This window comes from Micropterus salmoides, unplaced genomic scaffold, assembly GCF_014851395.1.
Source record: "Micropterus salmoides isolate LMB-PRFRI ecotype aquatic unplaced genomic scaffold, ASM1485139v1 Ms_hic_scaffold_3, whole genome shotgun sequence".
In the NCBI taxonomy this organism is placed as follows: domain Eukaryota; kingdom Metazoa; phylum Chordata; class Actinopteri; order Centrarchiformes; family Centrarchidae; genus Micropterus; species Micropterus salmoides.
The window spans coordinates 15,429,985-15,450,375 of record NW_024042261.1 but is presented as its reverse complement, the minus strand read 5'-3'; the positions used below and the strand labels follow the sequence as shown (position 1 = coordinate 15,450,375).

General features: G+C 39.7%; 1 protein-coding gene across 7 annotated transcripts in view; it reads right to left on the bottom strand.

Moving 5' to 3' along the window:
* Positions 1-20,391, bottom strand: part of gramd1bb (GRAM domain containing 1Bb) — a 113,081-nt gene that overhangs the window by 88,947 nt on the left and 3,743 nt on the right. Inside the window, exon 1 of one of the 7 annotated variants that reach the window (XM_038693527.1) lies at positions 468-672. The exons of the other annotated variants lie outside the window; for them this stretch is intronic. Coding sequence (XP_038549455.1) covers positions 468-490 — 23 coding nt within the window. The 5' untranslated portion in view covers positions 491-672. Of the gene's footprint in view, positions 1-467; positions 673-20,391 lie in introns of those variants that run through there. 7 annotated transcript variants of the gene reach the window in all.

The following is a 20,391-nucleotide window of genomic DNA, read 5'->3' as shown; positions in this document are numbered from 1 at the left end:
GGAACTGTACAGACGCAGCAAGTGCATCACAGCCCTCTGCTCACAACGATGCAGGAAACTGTACCCTACATTCCGGATTATGGGGCATGCTGTCGGGAATCACAGTGTTTACCCTGCACCCTACTGTTTAATTAATATATGCCGTTTAATCGATGTCGACGTAGACCAATAAATTGTGAATCTGTGTCACGCGCTGAGTTTATTTAACTGCTTGCTTTACCGACTAAACTGACGTCGTACCGGGCTGTACACTTCAGACTAACAGCGCAACACAATTATCGACAAAGTAACTGTTGTAAGGACCAACAAAACCTCAGAAAGAAATCCGGTAAAAGTCTGGCATTTTTAATAAGCGTCTGAGGTGCGTTTTTACCTTTGACTCGACCTCGCCAACTTTCTCAAACTTGTCCGTCCGCCAGACTTATACAACGACAAACCCAGAGGATAACTTCATACACGGTACTCACCCATGCTGAAAGATAAAATACATCCGGTGAAGTCGGCTGCTTTGTTTGGAAAACTCAAATCAGTGCATCTTGGAGGCGGAGACCCGCAGCCCGTTACTTCACGGATGAGAGCCGCAGAGAGCAGACCACTGAGCGGTGACCTATCAGTGTCTGACCACACACACAGATGACCTCCCTTCTTTTAACCTCTTAGTGGCCTGGCTGCTGCACGAGATCCACCTGCTTTGTTTTTATTTTCCATCATTTATAATGTCACTATTCACGAAATGCAGTATCTTCGGATCAGGGTGTATTTATTCAGTATCTATGATGTGCAGCAGTGGCGTCTAAACACGGAAGAGCACTTATAATAAAAGCATAACAACTTTTATTAGACATTTATATTATTCAATCAATAGCAGATGTGTGGTCTCCTCTCATATTAATCAAAAAGAACTCCAAATCCTTGACATAAAAACATTTGGAGCCTTTTGATTTACAGCAAGGATTGGATTGGCCTAATATGTCTGATATTAGAGATTTGCTGAATTTACGGTGTCTTTAAAACCTATGGATGTTTTGAAACATTGCATCAAAGAATATTTAATGTGGCGTCACTGTGCGACACTGATCAATACAAAAAAAAAAGAACCTTTAATGTCAAAGCGGAAACAGGTCTCTACAAAGTGCTCTAATCAAACATATAAAACACAAATTAAGACACACCTAAATCATCACTGTTGCAGCCAAATGGTAGAATTCAAATAATCTGTCCAATGCAGATCACCTAGTGTGTGTACTCAAGGGGCTTCAATTGATCATAGTATAAATACTGTATCTGAAAGGTCCAACATTTGGTGAATCAGAATTGTTGCAAAACCTCCAACAGGAAGAGAAAGAAATGCTTGAAGCAACTTTCCAAAATGCTGTAAAACAATAAAACATAAAAAGCTCTAAGAGGGTAGAGTACCTTTTATAGACACTGTATGTTGGTCCACGAAAACAGTAATGATCTCTACAATGGATGGAAAGCAAACCAATTCATACAGAAAAGCACTAAAACATGCTGTGCTTTGGACAGCAAAACTACATCAAACTGGTAAATATCACCAGAATTTTTAGTTAGTAAGACTGGAAGTAAGACAGCGGCAAAGTCATATCCTGTACTGAGCTGCATTGACAGAGGCTCCAGAGAGAAAGTCAGAGAAACACCAGCAGGGTGTACACATTTTTATCAGAAAACCACTGGACATTCCAACAAACTGTACTGTGGTTTTAATACGATACAGACCATGTGGGATTTCACATTTTGTTTCTGCTGCTGTTGTAATGTAAATAATTAACAACCAGGGAGTCATCAAGAGGCAGTGTTAGCTTGTCTAGCAGGATTTCTGTAACCTGCACTATCCAGAGAGGATATCTCCTCCACCTGTGCATGTCCACATGTCCCTTTCAAGTTGTGTGTGTGAGACTACAAGAAGTATTTCAAAACCAATAGATAGATCCTAATTTCATTTGATCCCGTTCAGCACAGTCAAGCTGACCTTCATCACTAACTGACCAGTTTTAAAAGATGTCACAAAGAGGGAAGATTATAGTCTGTAGTGACTCGTTATGTCATAGATCATGAAGCCAGACCTTTTCCGCCTCTTTGGGAACAAAGGGTTAAAGGTTACAGACTAACAATGTGGGCTGTCTGTCTGTAAGTGTGTGATTAAACTGTGTGTGTTTGTGTATTCCCAACCCTCCCTCTCTGAGTGTGACTTTTTCTGGGGCCTTGTGCATGGAGCATGTGCAAAAAGGCTGTTGTCTGGCAGGAATTACTCAGTTCTTGGATTCTATGTACGGTTTAAACAATGTCTCTATTGATGAGAAAGTGACAGAAAGAAAGATAGAGAAAAAGACAGACAGTCCAACAAATGAAACAGAGACAGGTCTGCAGATATTATCTGATCACAATCAACATCATTCACTGTCACAAAAATACTTTCCACTAGAGAAATCAGGCTTCTGGGAAGGCTGACTGAAGTGTCCACAGCTCATTTCTGTCAGTTAATTTATAAGACACATTTTGATCTCACAGGTGTATTTGCTGAACAGAGGTTTAAATCAAACCACAAATGGCCTGGGATTTCCATTACAGTGCTATTTAAAATGCAGGTGAATTCAATATATTATCTAGCCCATCCAATAACTTTCCCCCTCTGGCCACTCAAGATAATTGAAACTCCCATATCTCATCAAAAACATGGCTTTCAGTTGACTTCCATTAGTCTGCTCTCCTAAGGCCACAAAAGTGGGTTAATAGCATTCTTTGATTCAAGAATCATGTTCTGTCCTTCTAAATCTTCTGTCCCTGTAACTTCAAAGATCTATCCATGCATCTGAAGCAAACATTATCTCCTTAGACTCTAAAACACAAGGGAAAACTTAATTAATATTCATCTACACATTCATCTACGATCTACTGACTGATAAGAGTGCAAGTGGCAATCAAAGCATTACAGAAACAAAAGTGTTTTTTTTTAACATTTGGATTAAAAACAAATTGCCTTCCCTGCTTGTCCTCCATCGCCTAAACATATCCCACGTTTGTGTGCCCAAGTGTGTGCTTGTACGATAGAAAGGTACACTGTCTGTTTTTTCTAAGTTTGGTACTCAACCTGAAATAGCTACTGTGTGATAAGACTCCAATTAGAGTGGGAAAAGGTTTTGTTCCAACGAGTCTCTCGAGGAATAGGAAATCACTGTAGGTGCTGTTGTTGTAATGTGCAGTCACTGAGAGTAATTCATGGCACACACTCTGCAACTACTCTGCCATTCATAGACACCACATTACTGCCAACTGGGCAGCTTATGGACTCGTAAAATCCCACATCAGTTATCCATTAGCCCACATGCACAAAGCTGCTATGGTGTCTTTGCATGATAAGGTGCATGAAATAAGTAACACCTTACAATGTAAGACAACAGCTATGTCCAAAAAAACTCTCCATTTACTATATAGTGCACTTTATTTAACCTCCACCATGTGAAATCTATCCATTGTACAGTGTCCTCAAAAATCCTATACAGGAATAACAAAAGTAGTGTCGCACAATGCAATGTGTTACATATTATATACACATTTACCCTTGTGCGACTCCACAAAACTTTTGTTTTATCGCTGATCACCACGAGATTAATGAGAATGCAAAAGGTGTGATTCCACAGAAAAGATGATGTGTAATGGAAGCAGTATGATGCAGTTTAGGAGAAACTAAGCTTGTACAAACTTTCAGTAATTGGCTTTTCATTTCAGTTTTAATACATTGACTTATTAGAACTGATGATGCTAGTAATGCCATTTTCTATGTCAAATGTTTGCTGATATGTGATAGATATGGGTGATAGCATGGAGTTTTAAATTTGGCTACTCTGGATCAGGCCAGTCCTGTGAATATCTAGTCCATGCTGCCACCCAATGAGCAGCTGGAGAAATTTCAAAATGTCACCACACCTGTTTAGAGAAAGACTGGAAACCTGAGCTGCTCTCTGGTTAATCAAGGTAGTTTTAGTGTTGTAGGGCTTAAGCAATTACTGACCCCATCACCTGAAACACTGTTTTGAAGTTAAAGCTGTCTTTGGTTAACAGCAATGGCAACAATAGTGATGGAGAAGATACTTTATTGTCACATACACATACATGTTGCAAAATTCATTCTCTGCATTTAACCCATCCCTCAAGGGAGCAGTGTCTGGTCAATATGTCACTGACTGGAGAACCTAACATGTTTTTGATGGTGGGGGAAACTGCACATGGTATTTTTACTAAATTATTGCATATATATTTACTGCGTATCCTGCTGCACTGACACAGTTATGAGTCTGTGAGAGCCAGAGAGAAGGTTTAAAAGGGAGGGAAAAAGAAAAAACAGAAAGACAAACAGTGGCAGATGTAGGGGAATCTGCAGGCTTTGCACCAATCTTGGTGAAGTAATTGCAGTATGCTCCAACATCCATCTTCAGCAGCCTATTGGGCGGAGAATGGAGAGAGAGGAATCTGTAGTTGTTGTTTTCTACTCCCACTCCTCCCCACCCTAATTCATGAAAAGATTCTTTCATATACATTTTGTGTACAAGATATGAGGTAATAAATATACAGAACAGGCGTGGGGTTGAGACAGTTTTGCTCGGTTTCCATGGTAACATTGGAAATATGAATGGTAGTTCAGAGCTATATTTAACAATTCTAACTTCAGATTATTAAGGTTTGTTCAGCGTTATGTTTTGTATTGATATTTATTGAGTATTGATTCTGCTGGTTTGCAAAGGAGTGTAAATGAGAATTGAAATAAAACTCACTAATAATAAGTTTTAAATTCAACACACCACATTAGGGGAATAATGTTTCAAAATTCATATGTTTTGCTTCATGAATAAGGTTGATTTCATCCCCCAAAGTACACAATCTCACACATTTCCATACAGGCACATGTGTATACAAACCTCCACACACATAAATAAATGACAACCAAGTGTGCATAATTATTGCTAATATGATGTTGTGTATGAAATTACTTCCGTACATGGGTTATAGCCTCAGAAGGTTAATGTTTTTTGACCCACAATCTCTCAGAATAAAATTGCCAACTTTTTGTCTATTGAATCTTAAGAGCTCTCTAATGTGGCAGTCTGTGAATGTGAGTGGGCCAGAAGTTCATCATTAATGTATGTCAATTTTCAGAAAATCCAGCATTTACAAAATGACTCATATTTCGTTCCATTTGTAATGAGAAGAATACACTTTATGTGCGGAACTTTTTGCTGAGACTTTATATTGAAATGAAATCAACACTCTTGCAAAGTGGTGCACAGACAACAACTCTAACTCTCAACGTCGCTCAGATGATCATTGGTACCCACCCCAGCCACAGCCTGTTCACGCTGCCGACGGCAAGAGATAGAGATGTATCTGCTGCAGTGCAGCTTCTTTCCCCAGGCTGTGAGACTCCTATATTCATCCTCAGCATTCCACCATGTAAAATAATTTTATTTCTATGACTTGTTATTTATCCACCCATATAGTTTAAATCATTTTTGTATATAACGCTTTGCTCTTGTGAGTATCATAAAGGAAACTACTATGCCAGTCTTCTACTGGCAGAAGACTCACACCAGCGTAATAATCTGTCTGCTAAATTTCATGGAAATGTATTCTTATTTTGGGATTTCCTGCTTAAAGACAGTTGGTAAGAACTAAACACAGCTCAGACAATCAAGTATTTAGTAAGCTTTACATAATATGACCATGTACAACAATGTTACATTTAGGTAGGCATAAAATTACTTTGCCAACGGTCTAAATACAGTATATTGACATTAATAATTTGGTTCTTAAAAATGCAGCAATGGCTACATTGGCCTGCCATGGTCCAGGAATGTAAACAAAAGTACTCTCTCCACATGCTTTGTTGCCGTACTGTGTAAAACATTATGTGATGTTAGGTCCGCGTATCCGGTCCTGGCAAATAAGTGCAACTTTTACGGACGGTAAAATGCTCACTGCAGTTCAATCGGGAATGCAACTGAAATATCCTTGAAAGACTGGTGTTGGCCCACCCGAAGGACATTACAGGCCCCCTGCTGGACCCCCTGCAGTTTGCCTACAGGGCTAACAGGTCAGTGGATGATGCTGTCAACTTGGGTCTGCATTACATTCTGCAACACCTCAACTCTCCAGGGACATATGCGAGGATCCTGCTTGTGGGCTTCAGCTCGGCGTTCAACACCATCATCCCGAACATCCTCAGCACCAAACTCACCCAGCTCACTGTGCCAGCCTCCACCTGTCAGTGGATCACAGACTTCCTGACTGACAGGAGTCAGCAGGTGAGGCTGGGAAACATCACATCCAGCACCCGGACTATCAGCATTGGCGCCCCCCAGGGGTGTGTGCTCTCCCCACTGCTCTTTTCCCTCTACACCAATGACTGCACCTCAGGAGACCAATCTGTCAAACTGCTGAAGTTCGCTGACGACACAACGGTCATTGGCCTCATCCGGGACGGTGATGAGTCGGCCTACAGACGGGAGGTTGATCAGCTGTCTCTCTGGTGCGGTCAGAACAACCTGGAGCTTAACACGCTCAAAACTGTGGAGATGACCGTGGACTTCAGGAGGAACCCCCCCACTCTGCCCCCATCACCATACTCAACAGCCCTGTGTCTGCTGGTGAATCCTTCAGGTTCCTGGGTTCCAACATATCCCACCATCATCAAGAAGGCTTAGCAGAGGATGTATTTCCTGCATCAGCTCAGGAAGCTCAACCTCCCTAAGGACCTGCTGATCCAGTTCTACACAGCCATCATCCAGTCTGTTCTCTGCACGTCCATCACTGTCTGGTTTGGATCTGCCACCAATAAGGACAAGAGCAGACTACAACGGACAGTCAGGACTGCAGAAAAAATCATCGGTGCCAACCTGCCCTCCATTCAGGACTGATACATTTCCAGAATCAGGAAATGGGCAGGAAACATCACTGCAGATCCATCTCACCCTGGACACAACCTGTTCCAGCTCCTCCCCTCTGGTAGGTGCTACAGAGCACTGTACACCAAAACCAACAGACACAGAAGCAGTTTCTTCCCACAAGCCATCACTCTGATGAACAGCTGATTTCTGACTCACAGTGTCAGGAACAATTCCTGTGCAATAACCCAGTAACTCTGTCTCTAATCAGCCACCTGTTTACTGGTTGCCACTTATTATTTATTTATTCACCATTCTCTATTTCAGTGCTGTTCATACTATGTCATTGTATATACTGTATACCAATACACCTACCTCAGGTCACAAGGTCATAGGTCTTATTTATTTTTTCCAGCATCCTTTGCACTATGCTCCATCCCACTGTGTACATGTGTACATGTATGCATGTATGTGTATATGTACCTGTATATCATATCCACCTTCTACACATACATAATGAGAATAATAGTTTACTCTTACATCCTTTGCACTCTGATCACTGCACTATATTTTTATTATTATTTTATTACTGTGTTATGGTATTTTTGTATGAGTAAGCACATCACGAGCAATGTACAATCCTGAGTCAAATTCCTCGTACGCATGCACGGTTCTTGGAAATTAGCTAGCTAGAGAAAGCAGTGACAGAAAGGCGTTTCATTTATCCTTACCAAGCTATTAAATTAGTTTTGTATTCAGGCTGCAAAATAAATTTTTTTGTTCTCTAGCCAATGGCTAGTGAATGCTCAAAGTGTACCAGCCACTCAATAGATTACCACTGTTTTCTGGCTGGTGAGAGAAGTAAATCTACCATGCATTTGCATATTTTATCATTTTATCATTGTGCTAATTTTGAACCGTTTGTATTGTTGAAATCGTGTGTGCTGCATTTCAACTGTGTGTGATGGTTAACAAGTTAATTTACTGTTAATATTCCAGTGCTGCTTCACAGCAGACTTTACAAAATTATTATGAAAATACTTGTACAATAATGTACCACTGATTTATTACATGTCTTTATTACATTTATTATATGTAACTACATAGGGCCATGAATTATTAATTTGGCTCTAGGCAAAAATGTAAATTTCTGGTGTATCCAGAGCACTGACGTGAAAAATTGTCTTCATACTGTATTTGAGTAATCATGGTTTTAAAAGAGGGATTTATCTGTAGCACTAGAGAGTGGGGAGGTACTAAAAGCATTACTCAGATGGTTTGTTTTAACAAAAAATTATTAAGTATAAGTGAGAGTGTAGGACAACAATACTAAGAATGAACAGTAATTTGATGCAAAATGTTATATATATATATATAAATATTGATCACTGTTATGTTAATGTGACAGGTAAAGCTGATGTTTTAGCTGACATACAGGTGTTGGTAATCAATAAAACATGAGAATGACCTGGCAACCAACAGCCCTCATGCAAATACACAAACTATAAGTTCTACATTTAACTTACACACATGTTGGCTTAAATCTGTTGGTACAAGACACATTTTTTCATTTTCACATTTCATGCTTGAGTACATATAGAGAGGACAGACAAACAAACAGTATGCAAACTGTTTCACTAATGAGGCTCCCATACAAAGTCAAACATTCAAACAATGCATGGACAAAGTCTAATTCATCACATGCTATTCTGGTGACACAAGCAATGAGAACACAGCTGAGGAAAGACTAATCCATCCCCCTACACAGTGCAATGCAAATCATAAATCCCCAAGATTATGGCAAAATGACATTTAGAAGTCATGGCCTGCCACTGTTATAAATGAACCAGCTGTGAGTCATTGTGTCCTCAAGCTGGTTTGACAGTGACAGTCCTATTCCCAGATGAAACTTCACTACACAACACCACAGGACGCATGTCTCTATAACAGTACACTGTATCATGGTATGTTGGGTCATAGCAGAGTGAATCACCTCAGGGATCGGAGCAGCTTATTACTGGGTGAAGCTGACAGCCAAACAGGATTTTTAGGATTTTAGCTCTTCGGTCTGTTTTTTGAAAAAGCTTTTGGCACTCCTTCAGTCTTTTTCAGGGAGTGAATATGTTAATTGTTTCTTTTTGTAACAGAATGACAAATAGTCTGCTGACAGGGACAATCTGTTGTCTCCATGGTACTCTGAAAATATTCTTTGATAAAGTGTGATGAAGTCATAGGTGTGAAAATCACACTCCCAGAGACATGTGAAGCTGCTCAATATGTCACTGTGGATGTGTCTATGTGTATTTCATGCACACAGATTTATGGTTACTTAAAAATATCCTGATTCAGGGATATTTTGTTATATAATATATGTAGATTCTGATTAGAAATGTCTCAACTTGATTATTATCAAGAAAACAGAACATAGTCTTCAGTATCAGAAAAAAATCTAGAGGAATATAAATGTGTTAATAGCCATTACTTCGGATAACAGAGCCGTGTAAGATATTTAATAAGGGGTCCAAGCCCGAGTGGGCTGGGAACCTGCGAATGCAAGGCATCACGTTTCCCAGTACCAGTGGACTCATTAGGATTTTTATTATTCCGCCGCTAAAACTTATACTGCAGTCTTGACGGTAAGTGCTACAGACACGCAACTCATAGGGTAGGTCCAAACCACTGCAAGTACCTCAGGCGCAAAAATCTGCACACTTCTACCACTAGGGGACGCTATATACACATTTGGCCTTGGAACTCCCGCATACGAAGGCGCATATCAAAAACCTTATATCCACGCATTCGGGGGATCGAGCTGAATGTAATGGTATAGGCCACGCCCATTTCCGCCTAGACTTTTTTTCCGCTACATCGTGAAAACTGAAAAATCTATTTTAATTAACTCCTCCGAAGCTGCAAGTCCGATTGACACCAAACTTGGCACGGATAATCTCTGGACCAAGTTGATGAAAGTTTGTAGAGGAAATTTTGATACAACAAAAATTGTTAAAATGATATGCTAATAAATGTTTGCGAAAAATACTATAAACAGGATGTGATGTCATATCTTAGGTTGGGAATGGCTGATCAACACCAAACTTGAGGACCTTATGTGCCATGCCCCCCTGAGGGGCTGTTCAAAATGTGGTGCAGTTAGCTGCTAGTTGGCGCTATTCACAAAAAATCCCATTGACTTACATGCATTTTATATCTCCATAACCACAAGTCCAATTGATACCAAATTTGGGGCAATTGTTCCCCATGGGGCCCTGATGAAACCCTAGCTCAAATAGCGTCAGAAAATCCCATTCTTTTCATTCATTCGGATTTTCAACCAAGGCACATTTTGCCTCATAACAACGTGCCACTACATCGCACATTCATAAACCTTATGTCTACGTGTTTGGGGGATTCTGCCAATTCCGATGGTATAAAACACACCTCAATGATTATTTCATTTCGCTAAATCGCAAAAAACGGATAACCTATTTTAATTAAGTCCTCCGAAGCTGCCGATAAAAGTTTGTATACGGAATCTTGATCTGCCGAAAACGTCCCAATTACACGCTAACAAATGTTTGCGCAAACGGTCCTGTGTGAAATTTGGCGTCAATCACCCTCTAGGTGGCGCTACTAATTGGAAATCAAATAACACTACCATACACATACATTCATTTCAGATCTCCATAACCGCAACCCCCTTTCATTTATAACTCTGGTCAGTTATTCAGAATAACTGACCAGACAATAAATCATGGCGGGCCTGGGTTGACTCGCGCGCCCTCCGCGGGGCAGCTTGCACCGGGAGGCTTGGACCCCGCTTATAAGTGCTTGCAGTTCTAGTTGATATTGGATTTACACTATTACATCTTCTCACATTACTCTAAAGCCAGAAGAGGTGCAGGCTGAGTGCCTGAATGTGATGATTTACACCTTCAACAGCAATTCTATCATAGATTTGCAATGACTGAACAGCAACCGGACAGTGTCTGAGATGTGGGGACTATAAAGAGTCACTGGTTAATTAAAGCCTACTGGCAGACAGAGACAGGGGCTATTTCTGTTATCAGTTTTTTTGAATTGTTGGGGGCTAGAGTCTGAGTCAGTGTCGATACAGTATGGTTGCCAGGGGTGGTACTTCAGCACAGATAATGATAAAAGGATTTTTAACTAAATAACACTGTCACTGTTTGCTTATCACAATGACTTTAAATGGCTGACAAACATTAGGGGCATCCCACTGATGGTCATTTATAGCCCCTTTGGCTCAATCAACATGGTTGATATAGATGTGACAAGGGAAATTAAAGTTAGCTTATCACTAGCTTATCATTAGCTTATAGGAGATTTTTGTGGATATACAACCCGTTCTCGCTCCCAAGTTGTCACATGGTTGCATGGTCAAGACTAGGGCTGAAACGATTCATCGATTAAATCGATTACTAAAATGCATCAACGCAAATTCTTTGCATTGAGTCTTTGTTAATCCATATAACTATTTAGCACACTGTTTCGCATGGACATTTATTACTGTTGCACATCGTGCTTACGCTGTGAGATTATGATGGGGGTGTTTGTAAAGTGGAGGAAGACAGAGAAAATAGCCAGGGACAAAGAAGAAATTGTCCAAAGTATGGGACAGAGATGGGGACTCAGACTCGAGTGCGACTTAAGTCGACTTGAGACTTGTCTTCAAAAGACTTCAGACTCGACACGAGGTGTGGGACTCATGAACAATGTTTATTTTTATGAAACGTCTGATGAGCTTGCTGTTATTCTCCTCCCTCCGTTACCTATAACCTGCATATGTAACACGTAGCATCTGCTGCGTGCGGCCACATGTGAGACGCGCTGAACGCAATAGGTTAGTAACCTGTGGTGAGTAAACATGTTTAGCTCAGCATTGGCCATCTAACGTTAGCTTGCTTCTTGCTTCAGCTACGACCGACGAGAGGTTAACTCCGACTGTCGTTCGTTATGAAAAGATGAACGAGCGTTTGTTTACTTGCCAAACTTGTGGTGGTTGATTAACGTAATCATTACGTCCCGCTGGCTGCCATCACGTTAATTATTACCCTTGGCTAGAAAGAGGTTATAGGTTTCTTGTTGATCATGTAACCTTACAGTTTTATTTAGTTATAACGCTACACTGGTTTGAGAGTCTGGTGTATTGTTGACTTACAGTAGTTTAAGCTGTCATTAACTGCATTGCACAGGTTGTGCTCTGTAAGTTAACAGGTTACAGCTTTATTGTTGACTATGTAACTTTACAGTTTTATTTAGTTATAACTTACACTGGGTTTGAGAGTCTGGGGAGTGTGTTGACTTACAGTATTTAATAAGCTGTCAATAATTGTAGACGCATTGTACATTAGGCTACATGGTTGTGCTCTGTAAGTTAAAAACAGGTTACAGGTTTATTGTTGATTATGCAACGGAAGAGGACTACAGTCACCTTGTGAAAAAACACGAAGTCAGAATCACAGACTGTGGTGACCAATGACAGCTCGACAAATGGAGGGGAGCTGGCATCAGTACAGTCCAGATGATAAATTAGGTGACAAGACAGAGACATTTTTCAGCTCCAGTTAGGATCTGCACCATTTAGCATGGTCTCTGTCCATATAAATCTGGCATCCTGGTTCTGTGTTCGCTCTGTTGTGAAACTGTTGTGAAACAGCTGGAGCAAAGAAACAAGATCAGGTTTTGACAGCGACTGTTGAGCAAGAATCACTTTTATAAAGAGCTGCCTTAATTGATGTGAATTAATCTGTAAAAAATGGTTAAAGGAGACCTATTATGCTTTTCCACATTTTATGACTTATCTATAATGTTACAATGTCGGATGTTCATGTTAAACATGGCTAAAGCTTCAAATAATGAGGAAATCCCTGTGAAATCCCTGTGTGCCAAAACGTCAGATTTCCTCCTGTTCTAAACAGCTTTCTCTACCAAGGGCTTCGTTCTGGTTCTACGACATACAGAGCCAGACGGAGTCGGTGTTCCATATATGGTCATTTGCTCCGCACAGCAATGGCACTGCAACGGCACGGCAACGGCACGGCAACGTTCAGTCTGCCTGTATGCCCAGCAACAATAACAACAGCCTGGTAATATGCTTCCGGTCTTGGCCAATCAGAAGACAGTGGGCTTTGAGAGAGGGAGACATAAAGAGATAGGAGCATCTACAGCTTGTGTCAGACAGAGGCTGAAATGAAGGCCTACATCAAGAGTCAGTAGATGGAAAATTATTTTTTTGAACTTTGAATCATGCAAAGCTGCCATACAGGAGTCACAGAACCACAATATAGGACTGAAAAGCAGTATCATAGGTCTCCTTTAAAACCCTATATTTATTATGGCATACATGTACTGAAATGTTGTCTGTTAATCTGAAAGTGACGCTCTGCTAAAAATCTATGTTTCATGTTTGATCCCTTATGCCTATAGCATTTATCGTTTCTTCTTTCATGGCTCAATTTCAGTCCCCGTGACAAACATGACTATGTGGAGAATCAGTTTTTAAAGGTCACACTTCTTTCACATTACTAACAGATGCCTACTCCCTGAATCAGAATGAACCATTTCACTTAATTCCCACTTCTCATTATAATTGCTATCTTTATAATAACAAACAACAGCTGTTTTGCGTAGTATTGTGTCATTTCACGTTTCACATTTCACATTTCACGTGAGTTTTCTTGACAAAACGTGGTTTGGAGACCAGCCTTTGGGCCATTCGCAGCTCGTATAGTGTGTGACCCTCTGTCACCAATCAGTCATGTTGTGTGAACGCCACAACAACTTCAAGACTCCCATCACAAGACGGCAGGTTGTGTAGTCTGAACAGGACTGTGATCAGGTGACGCTGAAAGTCGTGTAGTCTGCACAAGCCTTAAGTAAATGTGCAGAAAGAGGCGCTGCAAACAACGCAAAAACAAACGTTCATCTAGTTAACTTGCATCAAACATTCCAAGATTGTAAGTGAAATAAAAGTAAAAAACAATAGTAATCACATCTCTGTACCCTGTTTTGTGCCATGTTTGTTAACACAAATGGAGCACTGCATAGAGTAAGTGATGAAACACACATCAAGGAGCCAGAAACTTCATGAGGGATTTAAGATAACTGCTTGGTCTAATTTTGTAAAATGAACAGAGACAAATTTGGTATGCTTGGATTTCATTAAAGATTTCATTAAATTTGCGATGTGTAGCAGCCCTGGGACTGCTTCAGCTGTCTTGGTGTCTGAGGCCTGCTTGTAGTCTTGACTGTCTTGCAGGTTAACTGGTGGGTAGGGATTTGCTCCCAAGCTCTGTAAAAGTCCCCACTGACACTGAGTGCTACATTTCTGTTTCTTTTCTACTCTCAAGCATGCTCACACCAACACCGTCCTACATCCTCTCACCAGCAAATGACTACACTGTGCAAGATGTCTTTCGCATCTAGCTTTTTTTTTGTGTCTCTCCCATTATTCCCTATAAGCTGTAGAATTATTGATTTTTTTGTCAAATCCAAAAGAAGAAAGCAGGAGACATGTTGGTCGAATAGAACAAAAAAAGGTTCTAGCAGTAACAGGAAAGGCTGCTGTCAGTGCTATTCCTGGTGGATTTGATACCAATACTAAAGGTGAGTGCTGCATTGCAGACAGCAAGGGCCACGGACAGTAGTCCAGGTACCTGCACTTCCTGGGGTAATGGTGCATCTGATGCTCACAATATTTAAGACAATTTAAAAAGCAGTTTATTTAGAATTATTGCCTTCTTATTTCACCTCTAACATTCCAAGTGTTGAGCAAAGCCAACCTAGTGACATGGGCATGTCAATGACACATAAATGCCAGCACCCAAGGTCTGCCCCCCAAGGTCTGCCTGCAAAAACAACGATGGTCAGGCAATGACCTACGTTGTTGAGGAGCCCTTTCTAAAGGGCTGGCTAAAACCAGAAAAATGTTTGTAAACTGTTTTTCTACACACAGACACCAACGCGCAAGTTGGATGCTCATGACAGCGTGGCTAGACGGATGCATGGCTAGATGGCATAGAGACTGCGCAGAAGTATAAACTGGCCTTCAGCAGGATGTTTACAATGTTTACCATCTTAGTTTAGCAGGTTAGCATAATAACATTTGTGAATTAGCAAGTACCTCTGAGATTGATGGCAATATCATATGTTTTGCAGGTATCTGATCACAAACCATATTAAAATTTTGACCTGATGATTACCCTAGTTGAAAGGTCAGTGGATCACTATAGTGATCAATTCATTCTTGGGGAAATGAATATACCAAAATTGGTGTCAGTCCATCCAATCATTATTTCATGCACAACCACAAATATAAACCTCATGGTGGCAGTAGTAGGAAAGTCAGGGTATCACTAAAGTCATTAGGATTGACCTTATAAGGACCATGAATGTCTGTACATGGACATTTAACCTTAAAAATATCTACTGATTATCATGTTGTCGACAATGTCTATGCGTGAGGCGGCGTGAGGAGAGTTTTGTGAGTTGTTGAGTTAGGGGAAAATATATAAATGTTGTGAAATGCTGTCTACTACAAAATCATTATTATTGACCCCCTATAATTAGGCAAATGTAATGCATGATGTTATTCCTTTCTTTGTATATAGTGTCAGTTTGTCCCGGTGTGCTGCAGTACTGGCGTGTAAACTACCCCGTCTACTAAATAGCAGATCAGCTGCTTAGATCAGGACTTGATTTCAGGGGAACTTTCTTTTGCTGCAGTAGAAACGTTCATTGAAAGCTTTATTTTTGAAAGCAGTATTTATTTTATTGTTGTGACTGTTAATTAGCACATGCCTAAAACAACCTCAAGTTTAATTTAAAAGCTGATAGCCAAATAAGATGTAATTTTGCAATTCATAATCCCGAATAGTCGATTATTCGTTTCAATAACTGATAGGTTAATGGACTATCAAAATAGTCGTTAGTTGCAGCCCTATCACTAATCCTATCCCATCAATACTTGCAAATTACTGTTGGGCTCTGGGATAGCTCTTGGAGACAACTACTTCTTTCAGTAAGCACACATAAAAAATGTTCTTCTCTCATGCAAGCATCCTAATGACAGCTGCTAATTATAGCATGTGCTGTGCCCACCCTCTGGTTTTTGTTTTTGTCTCATCTGCTTCTTGTGTGACATGTACGAAGTTAGTTTTGCTTGCTAGTTGCTTGTTAATTTCCCAGAGGTAAAGTAAGATGTTTCCTTGCATAACTGGATGTTATCATTTCTGTTCAACTGGATGAAACACTCAAGAGTACAGAGCAGCAGATCTTATAATATCTGGAACAATGATAACCACATCATATCAATTCACTGTAAAAGCGTGAGCAGTAAAAATGAAGAACAAATACAAGTTCCTGGGCATGGACCTTTGACAAAGGCCATTTCGTGAATGGTTTAGATCACGTAAGGCTCTATTCTTTATAAATTATTTAAAATCTATTTTTCTCTTGCCATCTCCCTCTGTTGTTGGCTTTCAGTCTAAACATCTTGGCTTACACGTCCATAGCAAAAATGTTTTTCTAGATAGAGTATCTACTGCTCAAGGGTAACAGAATTTATCATTTTCTTCTTATTTTATCTAGTGCATGCAAATGACTTGACTAATGTAACTACTTTGAAATAAGGTAAAAAAATTCTGTCAAAACTGATCGGAAATGTGAAATATAATTTCCTCGTTCATTAGTGTTAAAGAACCCTGTATCTTCACTCACTATCTCGAGAGATTAAGCTGAAAGCCTCAACATCCTTGGGCTGCTCTCCAATGTGCTCACTCACCACTGCCGTAAGAAAAACCACTGCCACAAAAAGACTGTAAAAGAGAAGATTGTTTCAGATGCTTTAAAACAAAGAATAAAGACAACTGTGAGGCTTTCATTACTGTTATTTTCAACATATAGTAGGGACTGATAAAGCTGATGTTGGTTGAGATCAAAATTACTTTAATACTTAATTCATCAAAAAGTCAAGTTAAGAACTTGCAATGAGAACTGAAACATACAAGTAAATAATAATAATATTCAACTGTATCTTAAGTCCATTTAAAATAACCTCTCAATATTCCCAATTTCATACAAACCCTAAAACAGACACAGTGAATTAGCATCCAAGTAAGTTGGTAAGTTTTTATCCATTATGTAGTACTAACATACACTGAAAAAATAAATAATAAAACACAGCATGTCCCACAACCAAAATTTGGCTCATGGTACCACCTGTTACAGTCCTAACTAATAATTTCAAAACCATAACTCCATTTTTCAAAGCACAAGCACACCCATTTCCCTAAAATCTACACACAAATCCGTTCATTTCTCATTGCCTACACCATGTGGTCACTGAGAAAGCACTAACATTCAATATTGTTCACGCAAGTCAGCACAGGTTGAGCTCAATTAGCACACAAATACCCATGTGGAAACACAAACAGTCAAAATTGATAAAACACCAATCAGAACCTTCAATAGATAGATAAAAGGGCCGGAGTCAGTTCATTCAGTTTTGGAGCAATGGATCCAGAGAGATGTGAAGGAAGAGGTAGAGGACACCAGAGATTAATATGGAGAAGAGTAAGGGGTGAAGAAGATGAGGAGGTGGAGTAGGAGGAGGAGGAGGAGGAGGTAGAGGTGAAGAGGGAGGTGGAGGATGAGAATCTCTGGCCTGTCCCAGATCAAAGACAAGATGCTGGGGCAGAATAATTTGTTGTTTGGTGTGTTGTGCTGCACAGAACACTAAGGAATAAAAAATGTGCAAATGTATACATTTGTTATATCTTTTGTGTTCATCATATGAAAAGGTTTTTGAGGGGGAGAACCACAAGTAACATTACTAATAAGCAGTATTGATATGTTGACTGTATGTTTATCTACGTGTAGCACCTTATAACCACAGCAAATTCCTCGTATGTGTAAAACACTACATGGCAATAAAGCTCCTTCTGATTCTGATTCTATTGTTTTGAATTTATCTTACTATTGTGTAAGACTGTGTTCAAGTGTGTGTGTTTTTGAGGGCTTGTGTGTCATGTCTGAGGGCAAAGGGTTTTTTTTCCATCAAGACTGAATGGTTTTGAGTGAAGTTCATTGTGACCTGAAAATAGGATGTTTGGGGAATTGGGTGAGAAGTTGTGAATTTGTGTTTAGAGTTTTGAGAAAAAGAGGCATAATTTCAAGAAATGTGTTTAAGAAATCGAGAAAAACTGTAATACCACTCAAACATGCTAACTATGCTTACCCTCCAAGTGTTTGATTTTTATTAGAGTGTGAGCAGGTGATGCAGCCAGGGAATGTGTGTGTGTTTATTAGCACAGGGATTACACAGGGATACAGTTTCAACACAGGCCACTTGAGTGTTGGGTCTTTCTTAAATTTACACAATGGAACTTGATCTGAAATAAAAGGCTTTAGGGCTAAGCACCTGTAGTATTTGTTGAAAAAATATTGTGAGCCAGCTATAGGTGTGATGAAGAACTTTCGGAGACTGATGAAGACTTAACATAGCATGGTTTATCGAGCCTGGCCGAGGAGATACAGTGCCAGCATACAACGTGTGAACACATCGAATGCCACACCAAATCTGAAGGATAACATCTTTTGGTCCTTTTAATGTTTCTGTATTCCCAATAGTGCCTGTAGGGCCCCTTCACTCTGATGACCCCTCTTAAGTCATCTTTAGCTGGCCTTAACCTAGAACAACAAAACTATCTGATGTTTAGACTCTAATGCTATGTCATATTGGAATCTAAAACTATCACTGAGTTGTACTCTAATTTGTGGATCCAGTAAGTAAGTAATGTTCTTGTAAACATTCTTGTAAGACTCAACCTTGTCAGATTCCCAGAGAACACGGACATCTGCTAGCCTGATGCCTGAACTACTGTTTCTACCTTATTAATTTAACTGTCATCCCCCTAACAAGGACAGTTACATGAGAGAAATAACTAGAGCTGGAAGGTCAGTGAACACTTGTAGGGTTAGCTAATGACTCCTGTCTTACCTTTCCCTGTTACATCAATTAAGCTCCCTAAGAATATTCTTTACTGTTTTTCTCGATTGCTTAAGCATATTTCTTGAAATTATGCCTCTTTTTCTTGAAACTCTAAACACAACCTGGTTTTAGTTTTTAAGCAATGGAGGAAAACTGTAACATAAGGCTATGTAACAAAAAAAGTAACACTGTGTCATTTACACTTAACACAAACTTTCATACAGGAAAAGTATCACAGAAAAAGGACAAAATGTATGCACTCCAGATGGCAGATGGTGTCATGATAATGATAATGCAGCCGCTCAAAGCAAGGTGGTGAGGAGAGTGGGCCAAAATATAAAAATGTGGCTATCACAGCCACACATCAAAAGCCTTCGTTGAGATCAAATACAACAGAACACGAGAGAAACCTGGACAAAGTAACTACTGTATAGTATAGAGCAGTGTTATGAAAAGATAATGTGCAACACATGCAGAACTCTTAACCTTAAGATTAAGACTTCAACATTGCACTACAATAAAGTGTGAAAAAAAAATAAAATAAAAAATAACATGTAAGCTCCTGTCAATCTCCATGGGAACATGGATTGAATTTAGAAACAAAGTCAGAGGTGAGAAAACCCATGCAAAAAGACAATGCAAGCCGGATCTTTCTTTACATGCCATACACTGTAAGGTTAATCTCTAGTTGGGTTCAGCGGGGTTCTAGTTTGTGTGACAACTACTACTCAACCTTAAACCTCCCTCTGATCTCATTCAGTATATTGGTTTATCTTACAGTCACATTCTCACACATCTGTCAATTGAGGATGAAATTGGGTAAACTACGGCACTGCAGGGACTACAAATCTCCTGCTTTGTCACTTTGTCTGGGAGACAGGAAGCCACAGCGTCCTTAATATACAGCTAATGGCGTGGGTTTCAGTATGGCCACTAGAGAGCAAGAAAATTACCCTGGGAATGCAGAAGGAAGGTATCCAACATCAATCTTCATTCAGAGCAGGGTCAATGAACACTAAAAATAACACATTAAAGTGACAGTGACAAAATACCACAGTTGTTTTGAACTATGCACCTGTATACACCTCTAGGAGAAGCTACAAATTGTTAAGAACAAACTAAAACTTTGTTACTGTATACACTATAATATGCTGTGTAAATGATAGAGAGGATAACAAGCTTAAAAGTCAAAACCACAACACTGTCAGGAAATCATTTGCAACATCAAGATAATTTATGGATTATTGAATATTATTAAAATACATGCCTGTCTTGATAGAAGGTTCCACAAACTCTAAGTTAAACTGCTATATTCCTATATAACATTAACCTTAGACCAGTCGTATCTGATGTGATTAAATAAGGTCTGACATCCATGTTGCCATGTCTGGTAAATATTTGATTAGCTCAAGTCTAGTATACATGCATGCTGAAGGTCTCAGGTCTCTACGACTCAGATGGCTCTATGGTGTATATCAGTTATGT